Below are 23,168 nucleotides of genomic sequence, written 5' to 3' on the forward strand. Positions count from 1 at the left end.
AAGCTGACGCATCTGGAAAGCATCTTTCCTGGGCCGTTCACTGTATCAAGCCGTAGTGTATACTTGGATGCTCTCTTGCCTGAGTTGTTTTGATAAGTTGTGAAAAATCCACATTTTGCCATCGCAGTGATAGGGTACAGAGAGAACAGTCTGAGCACCTACAGCAATCTCCTGAAAGGCAGGTGGTCTGGCGGTTAAAAGCTTTGTTAAACATAAAACGTGCAATATCTATTTGTTGTGGATCTGATGGTAATTAAGAGTAATTTTTGAGGCAGTCATTGATGTAAGCCACTGTCCTTTTACTCCTTACTCAATACCTGCGTGAAGCGGGTCTAGCTTGCTGTCAAGTTGTACGCTGCGATAATGGGCACTTGTTTTTTCTCCCAGCCACGCTGCACGGCTAGAGTGAAAGCACTGCAACCGTACGGATACTGTGTGTAGAGCACAGCCCAGCTCCAGAACCATTCCCAGCTCCGTTCTACGTGGAGCAGCTCTTAAGTGAGTTCAATAATGAAGCGGCTGAAGGTAGCTGCTGAGGCTAGCAGCTTATCCTCACCGAGGTTTGCACCGCCTCCCAAGTTCTAGCAGTGTTAGCAGCCACAGGGATACTTCATTAATTCCAAAGTAGCATGATTTAAGCGACTGTCTTTATGCGGTTGGTGTTGTAGTTACTTAAAATACTGACTTGTTTTGCCCTCTAAGCTACAGAATTCTTAAAATGGAAATCCCGTAGCTGCCAAGACACTTCACACGACGATAAAGGTTTAGATCTCATGCGGGTTAACAGAGAGAAGACAGTGGTGATTGGCCAGAAGTCCACCATCCTTGCCTACACACAATCTACAGCATCTGGAAAGGGATACAAGAATGGCAACTGCTGCTCTGACTCTGCAGTGCATTTTAATATGCCGGAAAAAATTCCTGTCGCTGAATGTACTTATGTAGTGACCAAGCTGTTGCCCTCAGCTCACTGTTACATAAATAACGTCAAGTATTGTTTGGCCTTTGTTTGTTATGCAAACTAAGTAATTTATGACTGGCAACTGTCAAACGGCAGTTTTGTTGGCCATTTCCACAAAAGAAAGTGTAGAAAAGGTGTGCTAGGTAATAAGGGTAACAAAAAATGCCAAACTTAAACTAAATGCAAACACTTTACATTATGGTCAAGACAGTCTCATTCAAGTACTTTTATTTTTTTTTCATTTTCACACTTTTATAAGCCACCAGTTGTTTGCAAGAAACCTCAAAACTACCTGTGATTCATCATCAGTTGGGCTTATATGGATACGTGGGTAAGGCAAGGGGAAACCTACCCCAAAACTCACTATCTCCCAGTAGACCCACACATCTCATCTCTCTTGCCTCTGCTTTTGTGCAGGTCACTTGAGAGTACGTATGGCTATCCGAGTACTTATTTTGCAAGGAATGATACCTTAAAGAATTGCCATTATAATTAGATATTGCTGAAGTTATTGGAAGGACGGGCTAATCACATGAAAATAGAGTGCCTATACTAAGCCATGTTTTCCAGAAAAGTTGACAGTGATAAATTCTCCTATTTGGTTTATTAGCAAACCGAAATTGCTGAAGAAATGTAATGCAAGAAGGCTGCCTTTTGTCAGACTTCTTCTACTCCAGTTTATAAGCCAAAGGAATTTACTAAGCTAGTACATAAAGCACCCCCTTTGGGCATCTCAAAGTTTCTTTTAAAAGCTAAGTAATAGTGAAGAGAGTGACTTTGGGGGATTTGTCCCCAGCTGCTCAGCCGTGGTGTGCCTGCATCTCCGACGTCTGCACCGGCGCTTCGTTGCCCCGACCGCTTGCTCTTCGTTCATCCAGACTTTCCTCTCGGTCCCACGATTCCAAAAAAACCTGTTGTTTTCCCGAGGAAGAAGTTTTGTGCTCCTCTCTGATCCGAGTAAATCAGATTAAAGAAGAAACAGCAGTAGGTGGATGGTAGGATGTAGTAGGATGGCCCCGCGGCTGGTTGTGTGGCCGTTTGGTGTGGCGACCAGGGCGGTGGCACGGGGGAGCCTTCTGCGCGCTCTGGGGAAGCGCAGCCCTGAGCTCTGCAGCACAGGGCTGGATATCAACGTTTCTTTTCCTGCCGCTCTCGGTAACTAACTCTGTGACCCCTCTGTCTGTCAGTTTACACATATGGAAACATTTTTCCACCTTTCAAAGGTGTGGTGGGGATTAATTTAACTTTACAAAGTGCTTTTTGATTCCCAACTGAAAGCTACTGTAGGAGCTCAAAATACACTGATGAACCAGTACTGGCTGAAGATCTTTGATGTGTGTCAGTGTATTTGTCTAACAGTTTATTTGACAGTGGTTTCTTTTTACTCACCCTAACTTTAGGACTAAGCCAATCCTGTGTATTCCTTCTCGCTCTAGGTCTTTCTCCTTATCTCTCTTGCGCACACCCACCCCTCAGTGAAGGTTCAGAATAAAGTATCTGCTGAATAAATACAAAAAAATACTCGGTTTGCGGATGTTCCAGTGTGCCCAGCGTGTTATACCGCCAGTATCAGGATACTGATAGTCTTCATTAGATGTGCATTACAGTAAACCAACATGCTAGCCGCAGACAAGCCAAAGAAGGAGCTGCCTTCTAGAATAATTCTTCTACGCCACTTGGAAACACTTCACCCTTTTTCCTGGGGAAAAACAAATGAAGGGTGGAGGAGTGGCAATAGATATTTCTGGTTAATTGTACAGCCAGGTGGCAAATGCATTACTTGTAGCAGTTTTCTGTCTCCAATGTTTGAAATAAAAAACATAAGTTAAAAGCGTCTTCTTCAGCAGTGTTAGCATTTTAGCACTGGCTTCCATTCTTTCTCACAGCTTTTAACGGAACAGGTTTAAAGTCCTATGGTTTCTGTTTCAGTGTGTTTCTCATATTTCCAGCTTGGAAATATCTCCATATCTCCAAAAAAAACGTGGGTTTTTTGGAGACTATCTGAGAGTCTCCTGCTGTAGCTCGTTGTTATATGATGAGAATATTTTCACATAAATCTCTAGCATCTTAATAAAAAGTTAATCGAGTTACATTTCCTTTATGTGAAAATGTTGATCCTTTGCCTTTTCCCACTTGCATGTGGCTGTCTACAAATGCATTTAAGGGCTTGGACTCGACTGACGTAGCAAATGGGATGCTGCTTGGGAGCACAAGGTTGAAATTAAGTGAATGTAAATTAAACTATCAAGCAGACAGCCCTAACAGTGACATCTCTAAGGCTGTGGTACAGTCTTCCAAAGAAAGCAGTAGATGATTCACCATTTCAGACATTTCAATCCAATCTAGAAAGCTGTAGTAAATATATTGTAGGGAACATTCCTGCACTGGCAGGGGGGTAGACTAAATGAGCTATTACCAGTAGCTCTTTTCCATGTCTGACTGATAGTTGGCTAGGAACACGTTTAGCATAGTCGCCAATTTTTCTACTTTTTTTTTTTTTTTTTCACTTGGAGAGCACTGGTGACATTGGCAGAAGAACGCTTCCTGTGTTGGAGAAAGGTTTGTGTGGCAGGGCTGTCCCCAAAGCAGGCTATTCTCAGAGGAGGCACAGGCACCGATAGCCTTAATCCTTTCCTAAAGCTTTTTTCAGAAAGGTTTTCATAGGATCTGACTCATGTGAGAGGGTGTGGTGGTATCGGAGATATCTGTGGATTAGCTGCTACACATATTTTCTGGATTTTTAAATTCAAAGTCAAATGATACTGGATATACTAATAGTGCCATTTTTTGTTTCAGTGTATGATTCATAGCTTTTGATTTTTCCTGGAATTTTTTTTCTTCCCTTCCCTTGTAACCACTGCCCTTCTGGGTAGAAGGAGAATTTTTACAGAATTATTATGAGAGCAAGGTAGTCAGTTCCTCTGTCTGTGTCTGCTGAACTCTCCCATAAAAAACATCTAATGACAGTACAAATGAGAGAGATGGTGAGTTGTGTTTAAATCGTTTTTTTTCTGATATGTTTATGCAAGACTTCTTCCTTTAAAAATACTCATCAGTGGCAGCAACAGCGATAGTAGTTACTGACAATTTAAATACTATATAATTTCATCCTAATCAGGGCAGCTGTAGATGATATAACAGGTAGCGAGCGTCCTGACAGCTGTTGTGTGCTGTGCTGGTAAGAGCGAGAAGGTTGGGCGTGGGGAGCCAGAGAGGTATCCAGCACCCAGGAGACTTCTCTGCTTCCCCTTGATTGTAGAGGGATGTTAATACACACATTGTGGTTTCTGTAACCGTCAAAGCATTGATGTATCGTTGTCATAAGTTTCTGAGAAAAATGTAATAGTCTTTCAAAACTGGAAGTGTTGATTTTGTTCCCCGCGAAATGTAAACAATGTTTAAAATTTGAAACTCTTTCAAAACAGGCAGTATTTTTTCCCCTATTAGTCTGATAAAAAGGCAACAGAACATAGATGAAAGGGCGAGAAAACATTGAAGGGGGACACCAGATCAAAGCCTGTGTGCAGAATTATCCTCCGTGGCTCATTTTCCTGTAGAGGGACAGGTCTTAACGTTCAGTATATTGCAATGTGCTGCTGCTCTTTGGGTCTACTAAAACTTTGCTTGCGGTGAAGCTGCAAAATAAAAACCTGGCTAGCTCTAAATTTCCTCTCTTCTCTGTACCTTTTTTTTTTTTTTTTTTTACCATATGACGCCCAGGGACTCCAGAAAGCCTCGCTGAGAAAGAAAGGCAGCTCATGGGTATGATCAATCAGCTGACCAGTTTGCGAGAACAGCTGCTAGCAGCTCACGATGAACAGAAGAAACTGGCTGCATCACAGATCGAGAAACAACGCCAACAAATGGAGCTGGCTAAGCAGCAACAAGAACAGGTGAGTGATTATTGTAGAGGCTTTCAGCTTAAATGATTTTTCTAGGAGGACTTTCCAGGAGTTTGTCTTTCAGGGTTGATACTTCTCAAGTTTGCTGTCCACCCAGAATTTTTTTCCATTTGTTTTCTGAGGTGAAGAAGTTTGAACAAAAAACTTATTGGAAGAATGCTTTAATTTGCAGTATATAAAATAATGCTTTTTGTCTTTTAAAGATTCACCTTCCAGCTTGGAGGTATTCTCTTTCTAAAATCGTTTTTTCTAAAAATAAGTGTAAGTAAGCGTACAAATTCAGCCGTCCTGAATAATCTTCCAATGCTGCTTGAATTGAGTGATGCTGAGTAGGTATAAAAGGAACACAATGTGGCATCTGGATTGTAATGTGACCCATGAAAGGGTTGTTTTTGCCAACTGTGCAAAAAAGGGGGGGGGAAGAATATAAAGTCAGTGAACAAGTGTGACTTCTTTTTCTTCTACGCTTGAGGGGCTTGATTTTCAGCTCTTGCGAACATGCCCTCCACTGAAAACGTAAACATGTTTTCACACATGAATGGTTCCAACGTGCACACGTGGACACATGGTATTTTATGCAAGAACACAACTTTTTTATCATATTTGCACCGTGCAATTTTCAACAGAAATTAATGTCCATTTTTGTACCTATACTTCAATGTTTGTATTGTACCAAGCAAGTCTTAAGACAGACGTTTTAGCCTTGGGTTTCCCTATTTTTGATTATTTAAAAACCTTCTCTTAATTACTGTGTATTTTGGCCTCACACGTGAAATCCCACACAGGGAGAACAGACGTGACTTACCTATTAAACTAGAGAATTTGTATCACACTGCTGTTTACATGGAGAAGGTAGGTGAAGGTGCGAAGGGGGAATTGGCAAGATTCTTCCATGAGGAGGCATTCCTGAAAGTTAAAAAGAAAATGGAGAGAATGGAAAAAAGCAGTAAGAAATCCTGCGGGATTATTAGTAGGATAACAAGGATTTCTATTAATTTAAGAAATTATATAATATAATTCTGTGTTATAGAGAAATTAAAGTCACCAAACTTTAAAAAAATGTATTGATAAAAATTATTTTGCTTGCTTAAAAAGAGGCTCGAGAAAGGAAACATTTACTCTTTTAGATGTGGAGTTAACTATGAGTGAGTGTTTCTTATGCTAATAGTTTAATAATAGAAATGAAAGAAATACCTAAGGGGAAGAATGCACAAAATTCCTCCCAGTAAGTATGTATAAGTTCCCATCTGACCCTGAGATGTGTACACATACCACAGGGGAAGAGCAATACTCCTTCTAATGTTTATACTGCTGTGCTAGCTATTCATGAGAGCAGAGCTTTTGTGATGACTCAAATGAAAGTTTTTCAAGTTTGCTTTTTAAGCTTGAGATGTATAATGATTTATCTCCATCAGTCCTCTGAGGACTCTAATTTGGTTCCGTTACTGTCTTGCTTTTTCCTTCACTGTGTAAAATGTGTCTACAGTAAGGTTCCCAATCATTTAGTCAATGGAGAGGGAGGATGGAACTCCTTACAGAAAACACAGATGACTGAGAGGAGACTACAACTACTCCATCAACTTCAATAAAACAGTTTCAGTGTTGAGCTGTGTAGCCTTGCACTGCTCCCTTAGTTACTTTCAGCTGTATACAGGTTGAAGAGTCAGTGATTTGCCCAAACCCAGTTCAGTTCTCTTTGTTTCTGCATCAAGGGAATATGCACACTAATACCTTCCTTCTTGGTGTCAGATTTCCTTTTTTTGGAATTTTTGAATAGGTGGTGCCAAACTTAAAAATAATATTACTGTCCATCCTACTTTTTTGCCTTTCCTGCCTTCCCCTACTATTTTCCAGCTTCTTTGCCAGTATTGTTCTTCCTCCAACAAGTTGGAGCAAATGAGCGCTCACTTCTGGGGGATTTAGCAGTGCTGTTTCAGATAATGAGGAGAGATTCTTGCATCAGTCCTTCCCTTAATATCCAGCACAGCATTTTCCATAAGATTTCCTTTCACACTAGTATTAGCTACGAATTGCTCCTGAGCATGAGCCCCTTGCTTCAGCCTGGACTGCTGCTACCCGCACTTGAAGGTTTCTTAGGTTTAATAGAGCCATTTAAAGAACAAAGCAAGGTGGAAGTTTCCTATGTACCTACTCCAGGAATGATGATACATCTCACCTTTCTTCTGTGCAATTTCTCCACAGATTGCAAGACAACAGCAGCAGCTCCTGCAGCAGCAACACAAAATTAACCTTCTTCAGCAACAGATCCAGGTCAGAGACTGCGTCTCCACCCGTGCCCCTGTTATCTCTCTTCTCTCCTTTCTGGTTCCCCATGTTTTCCCTCAGCCATTATTGTCGTACTTTCTTCAAGAATCTCTGGAGATGCCTTACATCTTTTTTATGGAAACACACGAGAATGTTACCTGTCATTAAGTAAAAAAGGTCAGTTTCTGGAAGGCCTTGTATGATTAACACTGCTCCTAGAGATCGGGAAGCAGACGTGAGAGGAGCTGGTCAGGTGAGCAGGGGTTTGCAGGACCATGTCTTCTTTCAGCCATAGATGAGGAGTGGCAAAAACGTTGCCAGAAAGAGTTGAATTGCAGTGGATCACCTGCAGCTTTGTTCTCGAGGTTTTGCGGAAGCAGTTGTCTTCAGTGATCAGTAATTAAGTGTCCCTCCTTCCCTCTGCCCCAGGTGTTGAAAGTCCAGAAATTTTCAAGACTTTGGGTGAAGTATTATCTGAATGAGAAACTGGTCAAAAGGTTGGTTAGATTCTGGAGAGCAACTGTATAGGGTCTAGGTATCTACAGGTTTACTCCTAGTAGTAGAAAAAAGTTGTTAACCCAGCATAACCAGTAAACTTTATTTAACCTCTTTTTTCCTTGAAGTATTCAGAAGTTTCTTTTCATGCCATTGACTGTATTTCATTACTTTTCTTCCATGTGTATATATGCATGCCCCTGTTTTGGGAATAATGCAAATCAGTTTGCCCATGAAGGTTTTCACAGAATAACAAAAGAGGGGTTTGACATTTTAGAGATATCTAGAATCATGGTAAAATCTGGCTGTTTAAGTATGCAATTATGTATAGAGCATTGCAAGTCGCTGTGGAAATGGATGCTGTGTTCTGTTTGTTCAGTAACAACAGGATTTTCCTTCCAAAGCTTCTCTTTAATATTTCAGAATTAGTTCCCTAAAATTATGGGCCATATCCATAGCTGGTGTAAGAAAACTTAATTCCAGCAAAATCAGGAGTTGTATGGCTTCACACAAGAAGAAAAACTGGCTCTATCATTTCAGAGGCTATTCTGTCAGTATCAAGACCTGTGTACTTGTGAAAAACTTCTGGGGAATATGCACCCTTCTGTTACGAGGCAGCTTATGTACAAGATGTGCTTTGCTGAAAGTAGTTTTGAGATTCGTAAGACCTGGCTTGGCCTTGACCTCTGTATTTTTTTCCTTCTTTAAATTTGTGCGTGGGAGGGATTTTTCTTTATCGCTATATCTTTAATAAGACTTAAAAAGAAAAACAATAGTAGAACCTCTACAATAGCACGGAAAGTATTTACATTTTTAGCATTTAGATATGGCAGTGCGAGAGGAAGTTGTTCTATAAGCAGTGAATAAAAATAAATTGAAGTAACATAATTTGACCCCAACCCTTTTAAGTTTTAAGGCCTTGTAGATAAGAATGAAGTATGTCGTTTTTCGGGTAGTGGAGAACACTGATTATTGATAATGAGATATAGAGCCTTTCATCTCTTGATCCCTGGTCCAAGTTTGACCTGAGTCAGTAGTAAATGAAAGTCAGCTAGCTACCATCTGATACAAGCTGCAAGCCTAAGAAATGATTTGGAGGCCTGTCTCAAGGGATTTGGGATGAAATATTGACCCTGCCAAGGTCAGAATTTCACCTCCAGGGTCCACTTCACACAAAACCCATCAGATTTGGGGCACCCTCCTTTTGGATGGTCACATGATAAAGGTCAAGAATTGAACAGGCAGAGAGACAATACTGTCCTCCCATTCCCACAGAGATGATCTATTTGTAGTGAAATTTTGATTATACTGCCTGCCTCTTGGCAGTTCCACGGTCTGTATGGTCGTGTAGTCTCATGAACCCTGGTTGCAGCCCAATTACTGTGAAGTCACTGATAGGGAAAACCACTTAAAAATAAAAAAACCCACCTTATCGATAGTGAATTCAAAGCAAAACATTTCTTGTCAGTTACACGCTTAGTTGGCTGTTGTCAGAGAGAAGAAAGAATTCCTGAAGAAGTCTGCCTTCGTATATAAATGGAGACAATAAAGTCACCCTAACATGCCCATGTTTCAAATAGTCTGTGAGTTTACAATCAGGTTATGGTAGGTGGAACAAACCTGTGACATGAATGTAGCTGTGAGGTCAGCTTTTCTGACCTTGCCCTAATTAATCTAACAGGCTTCTGTCACATTGGCCTGGAGTTTTTAAATAGCCTTAGATTTATTGACAGGGAAATATTCCTGCAAAGTCTGGATAACTATTTGACTTATGTGCAATTGAATGATTAGGCTGCAGTTATGAACACAACCTATTTATGACAAAGGATTCATTTTACTTGAGCCAATTTTTTCTAAGCTTGTAAGAGTTGCCATAATTCCAGATAAATTATTACACAGAAAAAAGCTATTGAAATATTGTATTGAAAACATAATACCCTAAGGTTAAAAAAAAGCACAACCTGACTGACCCCGTGATTTATGACTCTTTTCTCTGAGTGCGCTAACTTGGAAACAGTTCCCTCTCTCCGTACTCCAGCATACAATCACTGATATGCACACAATACATAAGCAGGGAGAGACGGCAACGCGGCTCTCCTCCTTAGAGGACTGCAAATGCTGAGCGTAACTACAGCTCAATTACACTGGCCACTTCTGTGATGCTGAAGAAAGATGCGTTAGCTACTTGAGCTTCGAAAAATGTACCTGGCACGTGAGTCTCTAATTGACATTATGTCTTTTTCAACTCCATCTCTTCTGAATTGACTGGAAGGAGGTTTCACTAATGCAGAAGACAGCCAGATTATCTTGATATAGGGAGTTAAGTAAAGAGATGATGCTAAACTGGAGAAAAATTGCAGAAGAGATTAAACTTAAGAATCCATACGACCTCAAAATTCCAATATATGGTCTGTACAAGATTTTGTGTTTTGGCAAATGGTTATAAATTTTTTTTTTTTCTGCTTTTCGGGATGTTCTAGACCTAATTTGTGAAGAGGTTTGAGTTTCTCTGACTAATTAACTAAACATCTCCCCATCTTATTTTACGCCACTTTAGAATGCATCCTCCCATGCACACTGCTTTCTGTTCTATTTAATCTTCACGTGTATGTGTATGGAAGAGGTTTTACTTTTAACAGCTTCTGCCTGCTGAGTATTCGGGGTCTTCTCCCCAGCACACCTCAGTCTTGCTATTCTACCAGAAGTGAAACTGGAGTGCATGCTCTATCCTGTTAACTGTTGTGCATCGACAACCCCGAAGATCTCAGGTAGTGTTTCAGAACAGCTCCGTAGTGATCTGCAGCTGTAGAACAAGCTGAGGAAAGAGCATGCAGACACCAAGTATGGCTCAGCAAGTTTTTGGATTAAATCTAGTTTTGTCCTTTAAGGCCTCAGGGGAACCCTCACTGTCACCTCCCCATCTTCTTTTGTGCCACCGCAATCTGCTTCCTGGCGTCATTGCTCTAGAATATGGCGAGGGGCTCTGTAGCCATCCCACCGGGTGGGCAGAGAGTGAAAGCAACTTGAAGGCTAGTTGCTCCTTTTTCATGATGCTGAACTAGTCCTCAGGACAGGCAATGAGCTTGCGTGGTGGGGTGCCTTGAGGGGTACCTCTGAGATGCAAAGTTTTGTGGGCTGGTGCAGTTTACACTTTCCACTTGCTCAGAGAAAAAGTCTAGCCCAGGTTGACGATTGAATAGTTAGCTTTGAAGCTCAGTGACGAATGTCACTTTAATTGAACTATATTTAAAATGAAATATGGTTGTTAAAATTCATAAAGCAATTCATATTCAGTAGGGCACTGTTGATAAAATAGGTCAACCTTGCAGCCTAAATTGTGATAAAACCGATGCTGCTAATCTCACAATTTTGTAGAAAGCTTGACAATGTTTTATGTTTTTCCCTCAAGCCCCAGCTCTTGGAGTCATGTGATGACAAAAATGCCAGCTTTCATTTCTTCAAAATGTAAACTTCCAGCTCTTGTATTTCCAGGCAAAATCTGAAACCATGAGCACTACAAGTTCCAAAATTAGAAGGCAAACAAAACGGAGGCCAAATGTTGTTTTTTAAACTGTTCTGATTTTTAGTCAAAATTTTTTTTGGAGAGCCCAGCTCAAGATCTTGGAACACTTCAGGTTGCCAATAATGTAAAACTAAGATCTCAGAGCAGCAAGAAGCAACAGCGCTGCTTTACAACGTCTCTAACATTTGGGCCACAGTTTTGTTTGACTTTTTAATTCTGCCAGTACTTGGTTAATAATTTGTATTCGTTTCTGGGTGATGTACTTAGCCCAAGAACTGACTGCTATCTGAAACTTGAGAGCAATTCCTGCCAGGCAGCAGCCATTTGATGACTCTGTGTGTTTTAATAGAGGGTTTTCTTTTTCCTTCAGAGCTAGAGACTTGTCAGTAGGTGTTCTAACAGGACACATTTTCTGTTAGAAAGTTCGGATCTCTGAAGAACCAAAGGATCCTGACTAAATCCTGATGCAAAGCTAGAAAGGGGTGCCTCCAGCCCGCTACGCCTGCCGTACGGGTTGTGACTTCTGCCTCGCACCTGGCCAGATGGCGCAGGAAGCTGCAGAGCCTGGTGGCACCTGGCAGGCGTGCTGGGGGGACCCTGCTCCCAGGCGAAAAGCTTACCAATGGCCTTGATGGCCTCAAGTCTTGCAGACCCTTCGCAGCCTGTCTGGCGGGGAGTGTGGGCACCATGGCCCTCCAGACTCCATGCCCCTTTGGGTTGCAGGCTTCCTGGCTGTCCTGAATCCCTCAGCTGCCCTAGGTGTCCTCCTGGCTCTAAATAAGGCTTTCCTTTGTGAGTCTGGATCCACATTTCCATTCTCCCCACCCGCTGTCAGCTGGCTGTGTCCCTTTCCCCATGAGTTTGTTGGTAGATGGAGAGGCCTGGCTGCGCTAGTATGTTCCCAAGTCAGAATATTCCCATTCTCATTAAGTTGAGAGTTTTAAGGTGGTGTTCCAATTTGGAATGTAATAAAATCTTGAACACTTGGAATTTCCTGCAGGATGGTTAGTCCCTTTTGTAGCCAGATCTATTTTTCAAAGTCTAGCTATATTTTGGGGGAGGAAAGAAGGATTTGGTTTCTGAGTTACACAGAGTTTCAGAAAAATATTTCTTAAGCTTAACACGCAAAGTTTTGAAATGGCACAGTTGTTATTGTCAAAACTTTCCAAGCACCAAGAGGCACTGGGTTGATTCCAGCCTTCCAAAACACTGGTAAAGAGACCTGCTTCCAGAGTGCTTTCGATACCATAATTTACCCACACAGTTATCTATGGTGATCATTTTGTTGCTGTTGTTGTTATTTAGATATATTGTTACTTTTGAACTCCTTAGGTGAGCAATCACCTGTTATCCAGAACTGGCTGAATGATGTTCAGATCTGTCTGCGTTCTCTTTGTTTGATAGAACATTGAGATTTTGATTGACCTATTTCATATGAAGTTTAGTTGTAAAAAGTACCAGTGTCTCTCTCTTGTTGTGAAAAGACGCTGACCGTTTGACTGTACATAAAGAAATGTGAAGGTTTGTTCCCTGCCCCAACAAGTTTGCACTCTAAAATACTTCCAAGACAGCTCATCCTTTCATTTTCCGTCTCCTGCTGGAAAGCAGAGTCCCGCAGGCCACTCTGTGAGCTAAATACTTGGAGTACTTTGTGCCTATAATAAGGAGGGTAGAGATCCTTACCCTTAATCTTTGCCCTGTTGTTTTCTCCTCAGCGCAGCCGTAAGGACTTGTGAAATTTCTTTCCTGGTCCCCAGCTTCTCGCGTGTGTGTAACCCAGAGTTCTCTAGGAGGCTTTAAAGGGCTGTAGATGATGAATCCTTCACTCGAGATGATACAAAAATGAGCAACCGCTACACAAGTGCTTGGTTACAGATTCAGTAATGTCTGTTTTACCACTCTCTATATTACCATTTTCCCTGGGAATTCTGATTTTCTAAGAAGTCAGTGACAGCAGAGCAGTGCTTCGTGGTGCTACGACCCCTTTGCAAGCCATTGCACAGCAGAACAGTATTAGTTCTTCTGTAATTAGAGTCCTCTTTGCATATCAGAGAGAGGTGAGGACAAAAGGTTTTCTTGGTAGACAATAAAGCTGTTGAAGTGAGGGCCTGATCCAACTCCCACGGAACATAGTGAAAAGGCTCTTATTCATATTAGTGGGAGTTTAATGAGACCTTTCTTCAGTAGGAAACTGTGAGAAAGTGTCTTCCTTCTCACTCGGCAAAATGTTTTCAGAACAGGCTCCGTCCACCGAGACGGTTTGTTTTTTGTTTTGTTTTTTGCCAGTGTGGATATGACAAGCTGTGACTGCACAGTCGAACCGAACAGGCTCGTGGATTGGGGACATTTTGTCCAAATTCATCATGTGTCAGCAGCAGCTGTTTTCCTGCAACTTGTAAACACGGGCATACTGGATTCAGTGAGACAGGCCCAAGAAGGAGTCACACTGCAGCCTTTCCCATGACTTTGCAACCTCTTCCCAAACAACTGAGGTTGCCGGCAAAGAGGCTAAACAATTGTTTCTCACAAAAGCTCTGCAGCTGATGTCCTATCAGTTATCAGAATAACTCGCCTGTCCCTTGAGCAGGAAAGAGCCCCTGGGAAATTAATTATTCAAAAAACAACCCCCAAAAAAGAAAAAAAAAAAAAAAAGACAAGGTTGGGGGAGGAAATAGGGAAAGGGAGGAGTGAAAAGAAGAATCTAGGCTAGCACTCAGAATGAGCTAGTTGCTTGCCGGCGTCACAAGTTCAGTAAATAACGTGTGTGTTTGGCTGAAGGGTATGATGCACGTATTTCAGAGTAACTTATGGGCCTTCACTTCCTTCCATTACTGTAAAAGTTAAGTTAGGTAGAAGATTGCAGAGGTGTTTATCTACACTTATTTCTGTGCAGAGCAACATTTTGCACTAATGTACCACATTTTTACTTCTAAAGATGACCCATAGAGCGAGCATCTACAGATAATTCGGTCTCGGGCCTTTGCTACGTTCTCATACAATCCAAATTTGCTGACTGGTATAGTTGCACCAGTGTGGACAAGGAGAATCTGCTTGGGATTTCTACAACTTGAATTGCAAAGGCATGTTTTCATTAGACAAAAGAGGTTTTTTTTCCTATGCTGGGCCACATGATTGCAACAGCACTTGCTGATAATGAAGCTTTCTCCAATGTTACCAGTCCAAACGTTGAGAAATTATGAGATTATTTTGAACTTCATGACTTTTTTCTTGCAATTGTAGCATCTTTCCTTAATTTCCTTTTTGTTACTGAGCTTTCAGTGTTCCTATTTTCCAGTTCTCTCACACAATCACAAGGGAGGGCCAGGAAATTATTTTTATTAAAAAACATGGAACATTTATTAAAAAATTGAACACTGAAACACCCCAAATAATCCGTCAGCTAGGACTAAGAAAAATGCCAGCGGTCAAATCCAGTCTTTGCAGCTGGCAGCCTTGTACTCCGTCTTGGTCTCTCTCCCCTCTGCAAGCGTTCTCTCGGAGACCTCTCTTTCCAGGGCCCTCTCTGTCTTTCTGTTTTCAGATCCCCTCTCCAGTTTCAACATCTCTCTGAGGCACCCTACAACTCTGACCACTTCCTTCCACTTCTGTCCGGCTGCCTGACATCGCGGTGCTGAGCAATCTTCCTTACGTAGCTGCCCACCCTTTCCCGCATCAGCTCCTCCTTCCTGCTAGCCCTCCCGTTTCTTTTTCCTCCTTGTCATTATTTCCATGGTCTTTTTAATGGTTTTGGTCGGCGTTTTATTGGCTATAGAGGGCGCGTATGTAATGTTGTGGAAGTTTGTGTTCAAAATGTGTGGGGCAGTGTACCTGTGTGCGTGTGGGCTACGTTCACGTTTGTGTACCCGTGCAGGTATTTACACAGCAGGAGCAGAAAATACCACGGTAGTTTGTATAAGTGGCTTGGGAAGATGAACACGAACTCTTTATGGCTGTGATCTTGTCCGTATGGAGCGTGTGTAGTCATGAGCACTTTTGTTGTGCAGCCAAAAAAGGCTGCTACTGCTGCCTCTGCAGTAAGGTAAAGCAGGAGATAACAATAAATTTTTTACTGCTGGCTGGCGGAGGTGTTTAGGATGTGTTTTCTTTATATCTTCATCCGCCCCTAATTGAAGATGCTTTAAAATTGAATGACTAGCAGTCAAAACGTGTTTGCTTCAAGCTGAGAAGAAAAATGCTGGTGTCTCTGCTTCCAAACTGATTGCGCTTTGTACACAACTGACAGCCACAGTCACTTTGAGTGACTGATAAGTGGGAAGCTTTGCCACTTATCAAGGAATGCACGCTGAAAAGAAAGGACTGGAGCCGTTCAGATGCTTTGGCATGTTCAAAATAACATCTCACATCAGTCAGACTCAGAGGCACTAGGAGACATTTCAAAATAAACTTTATATCTATCTATCTATCTAGAGGCAAAGATTCAATTTAACAGACAAATCACTGTGTGGCATCACATTGGCTCTGAAAACGAGAACATCATTATAAGGGTCACCAGTTGCAAAATGACTCAGATAGCTGCATAATTTGAGAGCATTTATTGTAGGGTCTCACCCCCCAGAACAAACCTAAATTTGAAAATTCACAACTGCGTATCGTTCTGGTGATTTCTCTCAATTGGGGGTTTTCACCCCTGTTGGCCAAGCAATATTTAGTTTATGTTGCACCTGACAACCTGAAACGTCCCAAAGAGAATGAAACTCGAAGCCAAATTCTGATCTCATTTATTTCTTCTTTGGTGCCATGACATTACCGAGTATGTTTGGGATTGCCTGGCATTAACTAAAATCACAGATTGGTTATTAGGATTATTTAGGAGTTGCTGTGCTTTTCAGTGATACACAGCATGAATAGAAGAGGGAACATTTTTTGGTATATGTTTGTTGGTGGTACTGTACGGTGATACTTATATTACGAGATTTTGACCTGCAGGAGCTGAGGTGTGAGGATACGTTTTTTTTTGTACTGACTCTGTAATTACAATGGTAACAGCCAGTGTAGGGTTTGTTTGGTCCACTGGAGGTGGTAATGTTTCAGCCTGCATTAGCAAGTGTCATAGGAGTTAACCTGTTAGAGCCATCCCTGCAAACATTGAGTAGAAATACAAGGACACATCATACGCAGAGCTGAGATGGGATGTGGGTCTTCATGTAAAATGGGAGAACAAGGAGATACAAGCAAGTAGTTTGTCATTTGCCAAACTGGAATTTCGACGGGAGATATATAGTGTTAACTTGTGTCCACTAGTAGTCCTTAAAAAAAAAAAAACACATTCTCACACTTGCTGCCAGGTTTGCACCTCTTGTCCTGGCACATTGGGAGTGTTGATGTATAAGGACCATTATCCTCTATTACGATTCTAAGCACTGTGTCTGAACATCTAATTCTGCCCAGCTTGTTCTGTCTAAAATAGTTGCTTTTCTAACCAAAGCGGCTATATTTGAGAGACAGGTTATGTTTGGCATTTCAAAGTTGCTACCGGCCCCCATACCTATATTATCAAGAGGGAGAAATTTGAGGATCATTTAGTTTCTACTGGCAACATCTTGCTTTCCTGATTCATTTCTTGCCATGTTAAGTGGTCATGACTTCATTTTGATGGTTCATTCGAAATAGAGTACTTCAAACTCTCTGCTGGAATAATGGCTCAAAATGATTCAGAGGGAAAAGTATGGTTCCACCTACTGAATCAACATCACTGTCTTCACCACCTTGGATTTTCCTCAGACATCTGGCATCCAAAAGCTGATGATGTCTTACCCTGCACAGTTTAGGAGACAAGATGAGCTCACCATTGGTGGTAATAGCATGGAAGAAGCCAGAGGCAACAGTTTTATTTCTGTTGTCCATTTTCTATCAGCTATCTGCTACTGACTTGTATTGTATAAATTAAAGCGGAGGGCAATTACTTATGCTTGGTGTTTGTAAGAAGAGTAAATGAAACAGTTTAATCATTGAAGGATAGTGATTGAAGGGGCAATGTGAGCAAAGCCTGGCTTAGAAGTTTGGAGAAGGAAAGCAAAAGGTACAGTTGTCATGTGGAAGTCTTTATTGGGCAAAGATCAACTAGAGAGTTACAGATCTCATGTCAGCTGTCTGTAGTTTGCGTTTTGTATTTAATATCTATTTAAGTTCAACTTCCACGTAAGAAAGTTGAATAAAATGTCTAATGGGTAAATAATTGTAAGGAACCATTTCAGATTTTCATTCAAATCTGTTTGAAATATGCTTTAGAGAGGCTAAGAGGTATATGTCAGTTTCTTGTATTTAGAAGTTTAATAAAATAATTGCAGTTCCAAGATAAATGTAATAAAGTTATAAAACCCCAAAAGAACTTATATGAAAGGTAATAATAATAATAATAATAATAATAATTAAATGGGACAAATTTGATTCACAGTTCTTGGAGTTTATAAATATTTGATACAGTGAGGAAACTCATTTAAAATTGTATGTATCACAAAATAGTTTTTATCAGGTCTGACTTCTTTGAAAGATGACAGTGATAGTGTTCAGCAAATTATTCTAAAGTTGAAACTTGGATAGTTTCAACAAAATTGTTCATAGATAGGAATTTAAAATGGGTTTGGACAGAAATGGTAAAAAGAATGCTATACTTTTGTATGCTGTGAAAATTGTATACAAAGAAATACATTAGTTAGGTAACGAAGTAAGGCATTTGAAAGTTACCGGTGCCAGAATTAGGTTAAATAGGTATCTTTCTTTTATTCCCATGTATCTCTGTCATACCTATTGAATAACAAATGGTATCCTGGGTGAGTTGAATTACATGATAATATAATTGTAGACTGTACTCACAAGAGGAAAAATTAAAATTATGTTGACAACCTTAATTCTGGCATTCCGTAATATCTGAGTCCTTGACTTTTCATCCAAAGTAGCATTATTTTGACTGTGTTTCTATGTGGCTTTAATGGCCATAAAAGCACATAATACTGATACACAGCCACCTATAATATATTGTCAGCACAGCTTGAACCCTGAAATGTCAGCATGGGAGATGTGCCAAATGTCACTTGAGTTACAGGAGAAATGCTATGTTCTCCTGGGCTAGCAGGCCAAAACAGGTCTCTGGCTGTGGTGGATAGGAGCCCGGGCTATGAAGCCCCTCTCTTTCTGTATCCCGTTTCCTTTCTTCCTCCTTTTTTTTTTTTATTTTGGTCTCCCATCAAAATAGAGAAGTTTGGGGTTTTTTTCTATTGCTGTCCGTGGAAGGGCGGATAGATTGCTTGAGTGCCTTTGTTGAGTTTGGGCTGGCTATGTTGAAAATGGAGTTGGACTCTTTCTTTTCAACCCCCTCCGTTTGCTCCCCCTGTCCTCTCTCAGTGGGTTTGGGGCCGGATCGGTTGTAACCACAAGTTGCCACTAATCAATTCTTTCCTCCTAATTTACCACGCTCGTTATGCTTTAGCAAGAAAACTGAGGCTGAAGGTACAAAATTCAAAGCCAAAGATCTTTTAGTTAAGGAGTCTCTTGCTTTGAGTATTTGATGGAAGCCTGCTTAAGCATTTGGCCCTGTAAAGCTCTCTGTGGTGAGAATATATTTTCTTATCTGTCACACTGCGTGTAGAATCTTGTCTGCAGTTTAAGCGTTACTGAGCCGCAGCGTGTAAGCGAGAGGGGCTTTTTTATGTACTGTGTGTAATGAGTTTTAAGTTCTTAACGTCCTTAAGATTCATGTCCCTCTAAATTAAGCATCATTTCCGGTTTCTTTAACCCCAGAGTCTGAATTTGTAGTGCAAGAACAAGTGAACATATACTACACATCTGATTCGTTACGTTCTCACCTTATACCCAGAATTAAGCTGCCTTATACACGCCTAGGCACACATTTTCATGCATACGTTTGGAATGCACCAATTCAGATATCGATTGCAAACATGATTACTTTTCTGGACATGGATTTTTAATGTCTCTAAAGGATTTATGGAGGAAGGAATAGGGATGTTTTCTGTGTGGGGGCCGCAGATTATTAATAATTACCAAACTATAGCTGATCTTAGATGTGAATTGTTTAAGGCTTTATGAATTCTTCAGCCCTGCTGACAGCTCCTCTTCAGCTGTAATTATGGCAAATAGACTGAACCCTTAGTTTAGATCAAGATGCTGATGATCGCAGTGTTTCCCAGTGATGTGAACAGACTGATGCATGCACCGGGAGATACAAAGTAAGCAGAAACGGACTCAAATTATTTGAGATTAGAAAGCTTTAAGGAAATAAAACCTTCGAGCTTCCTTCTCTTCCCTTTCTGTCATTCTTTGGATGGCTCTACGGCTATAGACACCTCTGTACAGGTTGCCTATGTTCTTTCCCAGAACCCAGTTCTGGCAGCAGGAGGTTTCCATGGGTAGGATGGCTCCCCAGGTACATGATAGATCCAGGAGTTTCTTTGCTGTTGTGTTAGGAAGTAAAGTTGTGGAGAGCTGATACATTCCAGTGACTGGCGTTAGAATTACGCTCTATTTCTTGTATTTCTTCTGCATTTGAGAGAAAGGCGGATTTAAAATGTTTTTTCTCAAGAATTTTAGCTTTCTGTGTCACGAGTTTCAGGGTGTTATTTAAGTGTACTTTCCTCGTATTATTTCTTATTGCACAGTTAAGTATTCCTGTCCTTTTGGTACAATCAGAATAAAGATTCAAATTGTAATCAATTTACCGACATAGAATTCTGTATTCTATGTTAATAATATTCACACTTCTTATTTAAAAAGAAACGCATCCGTTTTAGCTGCTCTTTACATCCCCTCTGTGTATTGAGGTGGATTTGTTGAAATCACAAGTTTGCTTTCTGCGTCTTTTGTGAGGGTTGTTTGAGCTCAGTATCCTCTTAGCAGAAACTCTTGCAAAAGGCCCCGTGGGAGGAAAATTGTCCATTGTGTTCTTTTGAAAGCCGGCTATCTTTTTTCCCGGAGCTGGGCTCAAGCAAGTTTATTCTTCCACTCAGGGATATCTTAGGAGGTTCCTGTCCTTTCTGGTGCCTAGGAAGCAGAGCTCAGATACGTATATTGTATTTGTTGCCATCATATAATCTGTGCAACTTCCCTGCAAATATAAAGAATTCTGCTTTGCCCAGCTGTTCATTTGATAGGATTCTAGCCCTTCATTTAGAGAAAACTGTGCTTCTCCGATTCACATTGTTTGAACCATGGCCTCCCTTCTATACCTATTGTTTGTTTTGTCTTTTTTTGTTGTGCGTAACAGGTGTTTCTTTCAGGCAGCCAAGGCAGCAAGGCAAGGGCTTCCTTTATGGCGGGTCTCTTGAGACGTTGATTAAACTCTTCTTTGTGATAAAAATGCCACTGCCTTTAAATGAATTGCACATGTAATCTGTATTTGCACAAATGCCCTCCATCCCTCTGCCCTCAGTGCTGCAGTCTGTCTCTCTTTTGGTACGTGTGGTTGCCTTTTCTCCAGTCGTTCGCCACAGAACTGATTCCTTTTTACCTTCCTGATACTGCGCTCCCCTCGGAGCCTGGGTGCAGCCATGGGAATGGTTTAAAAAGAGCAAACTGTTTGTGCAAAAAGGAGATCCCTTTTCTCCAGTGTTTCCTGCTGCTTCCGCCGCAAACACCATCGTCAGATGGCTGGGAGGACCTTCCTCAGGGCTTCTCGAGGGGGAACCAAGGGTTGGAAACCAGGCACTTTTTCTGCATCTACTGGAACAGGTCTGAGTCCAGCGGTTTATAGGTAGCACAGATATTTTCCTGCCCATCTTCCTTTTTTCTTTCATGCAGTCTCACCTGCTGTTGAGGAGGGCCCACTGCTAACAAGCTGAGTTTCCCGGCTCAGGCATGGGGATACCTCAGGGAGGTCTGGTCGGTTGTGGCAAGAGCTTGGGTGTGTTGTAGGGAGAAGGCATGTGTACCGTCATACCAGTACCTCGTGATACCAACTTGTGTAATGTACATTCAATATTCTTCCTAGTTTTTGTTTAGAATAGGACTTCCACACTTCCCAGTGTGATCCCCTTGACTCTCTAGATGTTAAGACAGCCAGAGAAGCAGTGCAAACCAAAGAGGCTGGTACCGTGTTTTTTAGTGGCTCAGTTGGCCCACGCTGTTCAGCTATCCTCATGGATATATATATTGCTCACCTATAATGTGTTATTTTCATGCCCTTCTCTTTATGCCAGGACATTTTTTGGTTAGAAGCCCCGGGGGTGAACAGATACAAATACGCGTTAGTCAGAAAAGATGTAATGGATGTCCTGGGAGCTGTGCCAAACAATTAAGAATATAGGCGTAATGATTTACAGGGTAAGCAGAACCTCCAGAGAACGCTACATCTGTACAGGCTGCCCTGTGAATCTGCAAAAGTCAAATAACTTGCATCATTTCAATCTACCAGAGATAATGCATATCTAGGGAAGGAATATGGATGGACTCTTGCTTTCAGGCTGAGACATACCTTCTGCTGATGACTTTCTGTTGCTTTCATCAGTTGTTAGAGCTTCCCAAATGTCATCTACAGTGCCTCTGAGATCCTCTCTATATAGAGCGTGTTTTTCCTCCTGCTGCAGACCGACAGGCAGTTACAGTGGCAGGGGTATCAGCACAGCCTAGATGTGACACTAGCATTGTATCTATTTTAGTGCCTAACTTTGTGGCAGTGGCAGCATCTGTGGAAAATATGAAGATAACTGTCAGAAAGAGTGTTTGAAGGGCGTTTAATTTAGAAACATTAACCCTCCCCCTTCCAGCTGACATTTGCTTTAGTGTGTGGTAGTTAACAGTGAAGATGGGACTTTAATAATGCTATATAATATGGTTTCCTAAATTGGTTTTTCTCTTAAAATGTGTTGCCTGGTTTTGCTAGTGTTTAGCTACCCAGTGCAATAAACAAAGTTCATTATATTATTTGACTCAAAACCAATGAAGTTTTTTTTTTTTTTCTTAATGTATAGATCGTAGGGGCCTGAAACTCCTTCTTCCTGTACTAGTGTAAAACATCATAAAATCAGAACATGAGCATTTAGAGACACTTTGTGCTGAAATAAATGACCAAGATGCAGACGAGACTAACATGATGTAACAATTCTATCAAGTTCCACACAGTTCCTTCTCTGTATTTATTTTTATTATGTTGAAGGAACCTGAGCCACTGTTTTAATAGGTAAATACAAAGAAAAATAGACTGTTTTAAAAACCCAAACTGTTCTGAAAGCAACCATTTCTTATGTTCAGGCACACAAACTTCTCTCACAGGCAGCTCTTGCTAGAGTATGGGGGCGTTTTCTAAGAGCATCGCGCCCATTTTCTTTCAGACATCATCTCCCCATTCCATCAGGAGGTGCCCTTTTGTAGGAGGTTAAACCTTCTTTCCACCAAGAGGGGACTTGAGGAGGCTCCCTTGGAAGCCTGTCATTGCTGTTCTTGGATTTTGCAAGACAGCGATGCTTCCTGAGGCATGCGTGAAGCTCACCTGCCCAGAAAGATTGCTACTCAACAGTCTGCTTTAAGACGGCTTTGCATGCGAAAGACTGATTTTCTTCGTTTTGGGACTATCGCTCAATGGAAATGTCAGAAATATGGAAGGATAAATACCGAGTTACATTAAAAAGAGAAAAAAAAGCACTCTGAAATTATCTCCTGGCTCCATGTTTTCCGAGGTTTTGCATTAGCGGGGACGAAGTCACGGTGTGTTGACACAGTCTAATGTGCAATGACATAATACCTGGAATATGGAGACAGCGAGAGGCGCAAAATCAAACTTATCTGAGTTTTCACAGGAAAAGAAGGGATTAAACTTTGCTGGTTAAAATATGGATTTTTTTTAAATAAAAACTATCCTAGTTCGATTGAGATAAACCTACTCAGATCTAATTCTATCCAGTCCCTGGGAAAAGTGGGCCTTAAGATGTTGAGCCTATTTGCCCAATCCCTTTTTTTAGAAATAAAGATTAGGGTAGGAAGTTTGGTCCTTATCTCTAAGGTTCTTACTGCTTCAGAAGGAAACTGAAATACTTACATGAAGGACACTTTCTTG

At 41.2% G+C, this 23,168-nt stretch overlaps 1 protein-coding gene across 5 annotated transcripts in view; it reads left to right on the forward strand.

Moving 5' to 3' along the window:
• Window positions 1-23,168, forward strand: part of SOX5 (SRY-box transcription factor 5) — a 293,938-nt gene that overhangs the window by 142,707 nt on the left and 128,063 nt on the right. For all 5 annotated transcript variants that reach the window (XM_082498315.1, XM_082498314.1, XM_082498316.1 and 2 more), the window contains exons 5-6: window positions 4,682-4,854; window positions 7,066-7,134. In XM_082498315.1, the coding sequence (XP_082354441.1) occupies window positions 4,682-4,854; window positions 7,066-7,134 (242 nt within the window). The remainder of the gene's footprint in view (window positions 1-4,681; window positions 4,855-7,065; window positions 7,135-23,168) is intronic.

The sequence above is a fragment of the Vanellus vanellus genome (assembly GCF_965231255.1).
Source record: "Vanellus vanellus genome assembly, chromosome: 1".
NCBI classification, from domain to species: domain Eukaryota; kingdom Metazoa; phylum Chordata; class Aves; order Charadriiformes; family Charadriidae; genus Vanellus; species Vanellus vanellus.